Genomic DNA, 9,670 nt, shown 5'->3' with positions numbered 1-9,670 from the left:
TTGTCTATATATACCAAAACTTGTATTTTTTTTAACTTTTATTGTGCAGTAATGTATCAGAAATCAGAAATTTAGCCCATATTGTCACAACGTATAAAGAACCAACAGGTCCCTAATGATTGCATCAGCTGAAAAATCAACTTTCTCAAAATTGAAAATTAGCAAAAATTACTTATCTTGCATTTGCCAAGGGTCGTTACTTTGAATTATATATTGAAAATGAAGTTGCTAAAAATATAAATTTTGATGACTTAATAAATGAATTTGCAAAAAGAGTGCCAGAAAATCTTATGATCAATCAAGATATCATATTAACAAACTATTAGTAATTACTGTATTATTTAAAGTTATTACAACAAAACTGTTTCTTGTGATTTGTAAATTTATGTTGTTTTATATTACTATTATACCTATTACATTTTACAAGTAGTAAAATATGTTAAAAGAAAAAAGCATAATTTATTTACTTTTTACTATACTTCTTTTTATACATTCTGAGTAACTGACCTCACATTTTTATTTTGCACTGGCCCCATCAATTATGTAGTCATCTCTGCCCTGTATTAAAATGAAAAAAATCGAAAAAAAGTCAAACCCATATGACCATTTCAATATATGCAGAGAAAGCATTTGACAAAATTTAGCATCCATTTCTGATTAAAACTCTCAAATGAGGAATAGAAGATAACTCTTTAATCTAATAAAAGTCATCTATAGAAAATGTACAATTGACATTGTATATAATTGTGAAAAACGGAATGATTTCTTTCCAATATCAGGAACATGACAAGGACGTCCACTCATACTTGACAGTATAGTATATACAACCTAGTATAACCAGGGAAGAAAAAGAAAGGAGACTAGAGTGGAAAGGAGTAGAAATGTCTTTATTCACAGAAGATATGGTTATCTATATAGGAAATCTAATGGAGTCTCCCAAGATATGGGAAAAAGAATGACTAGAATTATTAAGAGTAGCTAGGTGACAGGAGAAAAATATGTAAAAATGAATCTTCTATAAGCAATGATCAACTGGAAATTGCAATTTTTAAAAGTTCTATTTGCTGTAGTATCAAAAATATTTTTTTTACAGCTATGTCTGGCAAAAGATGTGAAAGACCACACTAGAAATAATAATCCACTGCAGAGAGAAATTGAAGACCTAAACAAGTGAACTCCCTGCTTATGTCAGAAAGCTCAATATTGCTGACATGTTTTGTCATTAAAATGACTTATATATTTAAAATAATATAATTCCATGTAGTAATTAGCAGGATTTCTTGTAGTAATTGAGTATGTAATTCTAAACCTTATGTGGAAATACACAGGAACTAGAATAACTAAAACTTTGAAAAATAAAAGCTGAGTCGTATGTATAATATTACCTGATTTCAAGACTCATTATCAAAGTAAAAGTTTGCTGAGACTTGGTCCTTTTGTGCAGAGTACTTTTTCTTCAATTTTAACATCTAGTAGTTTTATTAAGATATGTTTTAGAGAAAACTGTTGCTGAACAGTTTTCCCAGGTTCATGATGGTTCTTTTGAATAGGAACCATCATGGATCAGGTCTTTTATTTTTGGACAGTTTGCTTCGATTATACTTTTTAATATTAGATTTATTCAATTGTTTTCTTTTTTCTTCTTTAAGGACTGCAGTAACATATGTACTATATTATAATTTTATGTATTTAATTGTAGACCAGCTTTATCCAGAACTTTCTTTCTGATCCAATTTTCTTTATTCTTACTCTTTTAAAATTATTGTTTCTTCCCTTTTTTCTGTTTCATTCTCCTTTACAATGCTGTTTATTCAAGTTTCAGTCAAGTGTAGTTTCCCATTTGGCTCCTTTTTAGTTTACTCAGGCTGCTGTAACAAAATTCAACAGACTGGGTAGCTTAAATAAGTTTTCTCACAGTTGTGGAGGCTGTAAGTCTAAAGTCAAGGTGCCAACAGGGTTGGTTTCTGGTGAGTTCTCACTCCTTGGTTTGCAGATGGCATTTTCTTCTGGTGTGCTCACACAGCCTTTTCTCTGTGCATATGACTAGTGGTTGGGTGTGGTGGGTAAGGGGAGAAAGAGAGCTCATGCATGTGCTTTCCAGTCTTCTCCTCTTCTTATAAGGACTTGAATGCCATTGTATTACTCTTACCCTTATGACCCCATTAAACCTTAGTTAATCTCCTTAAAGTACCCATCTTCAAATACAGTCACACTGGAGGTTGGAGTTTTAACATACACATTTTTGCGGGGCACAGTTTAGTCTTTGACAGATTCCTTAATAAGGAATGTCTTTAATAAGTCTTTAATAAGACTTGAATTACAAATCTTATTTTCTGTGATTACTCTGTCCTCTTTACAACTTCATTCCTGAGTTTGATTACCCTTTGCCTCTTTAGTTTGCATACAATCCAAGTCTCTTCTCTTGGATTTCCCAGTAGTCTGAGCTTTAATCTACGTGAACTCAGACATCTTCTGAGTATTTTCCCACTCATAGTAAAACTTTCCCTTTCTGGGAGTAGTTTTGTGTTTCATCCTCTCTGGGCTGTCTGTCTCCTCTATTCCATGTGATCACCACAGTCTCTGGCTGACTCTCTTTGTAGGCATGGGCTGTCACTTTTTGCTGTATTTGAATATCTATTGCATAGTGGTGATTTGAAATTAGTAATATTCTCCATCTCCTAGTTATGCTAAAGTCATGGGTTGTTATAGATAATATTATTTGCTCCACTTATGCTGACCCTTATAGTTCTTGGGGGGATGCATGCGGAAATGCAGATGTAAGCAGTTGGTATTATTATTCTTACATTAGAAACCAAATGTGTGCATTCAAATAGTTAATTTCCTCTCTGTTTTTCCACTAGCCTAGGCCTTTTGTTTCTGGGTTTTTTTTTGTTTTTTTTACCCCAAACTCATGAAATACAAAAAAATATGCACATGCAATTATGTTCATCTCTGGAAATTGGCCAAAAAACCAGAGTCAGCCACAACATAGGGCATTTGTATAGAGATTTCATTCCCTAAGAGATGTTTTGGTATTTATATGGTAAGATTAATTTTGTTTGTTTGTAGAAGTCTGGACAGCTGATCACCTGAAAGAGAGGAGCCAAGAAAACCAATCTAAACATTTGTGGGAAGTTGTATTCATCAATAATGAAATGCTGACTAAGGAACAAGGTAATGTAACAGGAATACCATTTAACGTGGACGTAAGTTCTTTTCCTTCCAGAAAAATATTCTGTCAGTGTGACTCATGTGGAATGAGTTTCAACACTGTTTCAGAATTGGTTATCAGTAAGAGAAACTATTTAGGAAAAAAGTCTGATGAATTTAATGCGTGTGGGAAATTGTTACTCAATATTAAGCATGATGAAACTCATACTCGAGAGAAAAATGAAGTTTTGAAAAATAGGAACACTCTGAATCATCACGAGAGCACTTTGCAGCATGAGAAGATTCAAACTTTAGAGCACAATTTTGAATACAGTATATCTCAGGAAACCCTCCTTGAAAAGGCAGTATTCAACAAATGGAAGAGAGAGAACACAGAAGAGAATAACTGTGAATATAATGAGTTTGGGAGAACTTTCTGTGATAGTTCATCCCTCTTGTTCCATCAGATACCTCCGTCAAAGGACAGTCACTATGAATTTAGTGACTGTGAGAAGTTCTTATGTGTGAAGTCCACCCTTTCTAGACATCATGGGGTACCTGTGAAACACTATGATTGTGGTGAAAGTGGGAACAATTTCAGGAGGAAATTGTGTCTGTCACACTTCAGAAAGGTGATAAAGGAGAGAAACACTTTGAATGTAATGAATGTGGGAAAGCTTTCTGGGAGAAGTCACATCTCACTCGACATCAGAGGATGCACACAGGAGAGAAACACTTTCAATGTAATGAGTGTGGCAAAACTTTCTGGGAGAAGTCAAACCTCACTAAACATCAGAGATCACACACAGGGGAGAAACCTTTTGAATGCAATGAATGTGGGAAAGCCTTTAGCCATAAGTCAGCCCTCACATTACACCAGAGAACACATACAGGGGAGAAACCCTATCAATGTAATGTGTGTGGGAAAACTTTTTACCAGAAATCTGACCTCACTAAACATCAGAGAACACACACAGGGCTGAAACCCTATGAATGTTATCAGTGTGGAAAATCCTTCTTTATGAATTCACACCTTACAGTACACCAGAGAACTCACACAGGTGAGAAATCTTTTGAATGTCTTGAGTGTGGGAAATCCTTTTGTCAAAAGTCACATCTTATACAGCATCAGAGAACTCACATAGGAGATAAACCTTATGAATGTAATGCATGTGGGAAAACTTTCTACCACAAGTCAGTACTCACCAGGCATCAGATAATTCATACAGGGTTGAAACCTTATGAATGTTATGAATGTGGGAAAACCTTCTGCTTGAAGTCAGACCTCACAGTACATCAGAGAATGCACACAGGAGAGAAACCCTTTGCATGTCCTGAATGTGGGAAATTCTTCAGCCATAAGTAAACCCTCTCTCAACATTATAGAACACACACAGGGGAGAAACCCTACGAATGTCATGAATGTGGAAAAATCTTTTACAATAAATCATACCTAACTAAACATAACAGAACACATACAGGGGAGAAACCCCATGAATGTAATGAATGTGGAAAAACCTTCTGCCAGAAGTCACAACTCACTCAGCATCAGAGAATTCACTTAGGGGAGAAACCCTATGAATGTAATGAGTGTGGAAAAGCTTTCTGCCATAAGTCAGCTCTAATTGTACATCAGAGAACCCATACACAAGAAAAGCCCTATAAATGTAACGAACATGGAAAATCTTCCTGTGTGAAGTCAGGACTTATTTTACATGAGAGAAAGCACATGGGGGAGAAACCCTATGAATGCAATGAATGTGGGAAATCCTTCAGTCACAAGTCATCACTCACAGTACATCACAGGGCTCACACAGGAGAGAAATCTTGTCAGTGTAATGAATGTGGAAAAATCTTTTACCATAAATCAGACCTTGCTAAACATCAGAGATCACATACAGGGGAAAAGCCCTATGAATGTAACACATGCAGGAAAACTTTCTCTCAAAAGTCAAATCTCATTGTACATCAGAGAACACACATAGGAGGAAAACCTTATGAATGAATTGGATATTAGAAATTTCCAGCCACAAGTCAGCCTCCGTAATGCCTCAGAGTATTCACAATGTGGAGAAAGCCCTGTTGACATCCTGAATGTTCAATAACTATCCACAAACTCGCCTTATGTTACTCCAAAGTAACAGTAGGAGATAAACCCATAGACTACAACAGCTATAGGACAGCTTTTGTTAGGAAGTGATATTCTGTTGAATATCAGATGGTTAATACTGGCATAAAACCTCACAGATTTTTTTGAATTTGTGAAAGTTTTTGGCAAAACTACAAATAGGATTATGTTAGAGTTTACACTGAGGAGAAAATTGTCAATTTAAGAAATCTAAAGTGAAAATTTTGCTTAGAAATAAAATATGACAAGTTCTATTTTGAGTTTGATACCATAATAGTTTTTAGGGTACCTAACAATAATTTATAGATGTACATTGTGGAATGTAAAGCTTTAAGAATTTTTTAAAAAGTAATAATTATAATCACCTCACAAGAAGTTGTAATGAGTACAGAGAATTCCCATGTACCCTTCACCAAGCTTCCTCTAAGGATAATATATAATCATAGTATATGGTCAAGTCCAAGAAATCGATGTTACCTTGCTAGTAGATACAGACTTACTCAGATTTTGCTATGGTTTGCATGCACCCTGTGTGTTTTTGTGTGTGTGTGTGTGTGTGTGTGTGTGTGTAGTTATATCAAACTTTTACCACTTTTACATTTGAGTAACCATCAACACAATTAGTTTACAGAACGGAAAAGGAGTCTGAGATCTGTATTGTTTCAGGATTACAAAGGAATCAGGATTTAGCCTCAAGTAGTTCCCTTGTTGTATTAATAATCACACCCTTTCTGCAACCCTATCCCTGGCATCCACTTGACTATGAAACTTTTTGTAAAGCACAGATAAATTGAATAATCAGGGCAATAACATTAAACACATCTGTGAATTATCCCTGAAGTTCATAGGACTTACATATGTACAAGTGGTATGTGATATAAATCGTGTGTTTCATATGCATAATGGTATTTAACATAATTGTGAATAGGAAGTAGGTATCCTAATTTAGTAGTGGTTACTTCATCAGGCCCATCCCAGGTGTTTGTCATGTCCTGAAACAATTTAAAAAGAGACCCACAGAGCTAATGTTTATCCATTTAAAAGTTATAAATCAAAATAACAAATTATCTAAAAAAAAAATCTATCCTGTATGTGTGAAGATCTAGACCTGCCTCCATGTTACTCCCTTTCTCTTCCTACCTGTGGCTTATCCCATGCCATGAAGTGCCTAGGGTACGTATGTGAACACTCCAGCCTTCAGTGTAAGTGATAGTCCAAATTTTCTCTAAGCAGCTGCTCTCCAAGACAGGCCTCTGGAAAGAGGCCCACACATACAGCCCAGTTGCTGCTCAGGGCTGTTGGACTGTCATTTCATGGCTCATTGTACCCAGACAGGTATCTGGGCCCTCAGAGACTTTTGAGAATATGAAGAGGAGGGTTGAGGCTGGAGCAGAGCCAGAATAAGCTGGCATGGGGCTTTTATTGACAGTGTCAAGATTGTACACTACATTACATGATCAGATCATACAAATAACCTAAGATTATACAGTCTGGTGACCCTAGATTACACAAGTAATCTAAGCTTCCACTTTAGAAAACTAGAAAAAGAAGAGCAAATTAAATCCAAAGTAACCTGGAAAAAAATTAGAGTAAAAATCAGTGAAATTGAAAAGAGAAAATCAATAAAACCCAAAACGGTTCTTTGAGAAGGTTGGTAAAATTGATAAACCTCTAGCTAGATTAAGAAAAAACAGATGACAAATACTGCTAATACCAAAAGTGAAAGAGGCCATCATAGCTGATCCTATGGTCACCAAAAGGATTAGAAAGAAATATGGACAACTCTGTCCATAAATTTGATAACTTAGCTAAAATGGATCAATTCCTTGCAAGATGCATTCTCTCAAAGCTCATGCAAGGTAGACCTCAATAGGCGTATATATCTATTAAATAAATTGAAGCAGTAATTAATAACCTTCCAAGACCAGGCACGGTGGCTCACACCTGTAATCCCAGCACTTTGGGAGGACGAAGCAGGTGGATCACGAGGTCAGGAGTTCAAGACCAGCCTGGTCAACATGGTGAAAACCTGACTTTACTAAAAATACAAAAAAATTAGCCAGGCGTGGTGGCGTGCATGTGTAGTCCAAGCTACTCAGGAGGCTGAGGCAGAAGAATCACTTGAACCTGGGAGGTGGAGATTGCAGTGAGCCAAGATTGTGCCACTGTACTCCAGCCTGGGTGACGGAGTGAGACTCCATCTCAATAAAAATAATAATAAAACCTTCCAAAAAAAGTGCTGGGACCAAATGGATTCACCGATGTGCATTTTTTGGGATACTTAAGGTAGAAATGATACCAAGTCTCTACTGTCTCTTTCAGAAAATAAAAGCAGGGATAACACTTCCCAAATCATTTTGTGAGGCCAGTATTACCCTAATACCAAAACCAGGCAAAGACATTACAAGAAAGGAAAACTACAGATCAATATTTCCAGTGAACACAGATGCAGAAATCCTCAAAATATTGGCAAATCAGAAATGCAAGCCTTGTTCAACATTTGATATTTGGTGCAATCCATTGCATGCATTAGCAGTTCAAAGATTAAATATGATCATATCAATAGGTACAGAAAAAGCATTTAACAAAATCCAATATCCATTCATGATGAAACCTCTCAACACAGAAGGAATACAGGAGAACTTACTGAGTTTGATGAAGAACTACTACAAAAAACCCTACAGCTAGCATCATCCTTGATGTTTCCAACTAGATGCTTTCCTACTAAGATTGAGAACACAGCAAGGAACACCCCTGCTTTTCAGCATTGTACTGGAAGTGCTATCTAATGCAGTGATACCAAAAAAAAAAAAAAAGGAAATAAAATGCACATAAATTTGGAAGGAGGAAATACAGCTGTCTTTGTTCTCAAATAACATGATTGTAGAGAATTCTAAATAAACAATAAAAACCTGCTGACATTAATAAGCAATTATAGCAGGGTTGCAGAATATAGTCCTCAGGTATATGATAAAAAAGAATTAGACATCAAGTCATTAAAAGACATATAGGAACCCTAAATGCTTATTGTTAAGTGAAAACAAGTCTGAAAAGGCTTTCTATGTTGTATGATTGCAATTATATGACATTCTGGGAGAGGCAAAACTAACGAGCCAGTCAAAGGACCAGTGGTTGCTGAGAGTTGAGGGGAAAGGAAGGATGGCAGGTAGAGAGGTGATTTTTAGGGCAGTGAAAGTACTCTCTAGGGTACTGTAATTTGTCAAAATGCAGAGAATGGAAAACAGTGAACAGAAAACAGAGTAAACCCTAATATCAACTCTGGACTTCAGTTAATAATAATGTACCACTATTGGCTCATCAGTTGTAACAAATGAACCATAATGATGTAAGATGTTAATAATTGGTGAACCTGTGGAGGAAGGGGGGGTAAAGGTTTATGTGAGAATTCTCTGTACTTTTTGCTCAATTTTTCTGTAACCCTAAAGCTACTCTAAAAATGAAGTGTATTAAGTAAATAAATAAGAAAATAACCAACCAACCCTGAGGAACATCTTGTTTCTGTACTAAGGTGTTCTTTTGTTAGTCGTGTGTTTCTGACTGAACCTGTAAATCACCATTAATGAATATTTGAATTGCTTTTATATGTCCTTAATATATTTTAAATTATGGTAACTGTGAGTTGAAATTAAGGACTAGTATTCTTGGTTCTCTTGACATCTGAAGCCAAAAGAGCCTCAAATGACCTAAACTCATTTCCATCCCCACTCTGCTTCCACAGGTGAGGTACCTTAGCAGACAGTCCTCCCTGTCAGGGGGGCCAGGCACAGTTCCTGCTTATTCCTAAGTAGTAAGATCTGCTTCCCTACCAGCTCTTGGAATTATTCACCAAACTCCTCACATCCTCCCACAGCAAACAGTGGTCACTGTACTCTCTGGATAATACAGCTGCTCACCACATCCCCTTCTTTTCCACTCTGCTCCCAAGTGGAACCCTTTGTGGCTCTGCCCAGCATGTGGTGTCCTCCTCACCTTTCTGAGAGTTGGTGTGACTGACAAACTCACCTAGATCTTAACTGTTCAGTGTCAGGTGTTCAGTGTTCAACCTTTCTATAGCATCAGAGTGGGGATCCCTCCTTCACCATCAGGGTGAAAAGGAAGCAGTTACAACCACTGGCATAAACAAGATGGCCCATCCAAAGCCAGGGTCATCTAGTCCAATTTTAACTAACTGCTCTTGGCTAACTGACAGGTTCCATATTATGGCAAAGGCTTCTTGGACAGAACCACCAGTTGCTGGCAGGTTTGCACTTGGCCTGTGCTGTAATGCACTTTTCTTAGGGGAGGTGAGTGTCACATCTCTTCCCATGCTAAAATGCTCTTGTGTTCAGGACAAGAGTGCTCTCCCATTGGCTGTATCCCTGCATGACTTGA

General features: G+C 36.7%; 1 protein-coding gene across 1 annotated transcript; it reads left to right on the top strand.

The window, feature by feature from the left end:
• The first annotated feature begins 3,040 nt into the window (after positions 1-3,040).
• Positions 3,041-8,773, top strand: LOC129006303 (zinc finger protein 33A-like). The gene is given in 3 exon segments (XM_054435852.2): positions 3,041-3,771; positions 3,774-5,137; positions 5,139-8,773. Coding segments are annotated over 3 exon segments (2,097 nt in total). The 5' UTR covers positions 3,041-3,155; the 3' UTR covers positions 5,256-8,773.
• Positions 8,774-9,670: the final 897 nt, after the last annotated feature.

Source organism: Pongo pygmaeus, chromosome 8, assembly GCF_028885625.2.
Source record: "Pongo pygmaeus isolate AG05252 chromosome 8, NHGRI_mPonPyg2-v2.0_pri, whole genome shotgun sequence".
NCBI lineage: Eukaryota > Metazoa > Chordata > Mammalia > Primates > Hominidae > Pongo > Pongo pygmaeus.
The sequence above is the reverse complement of the archived record's forward strand: the minus strand, read 5'-3'. Positions and strand labels throughout refer to the sequence as shown.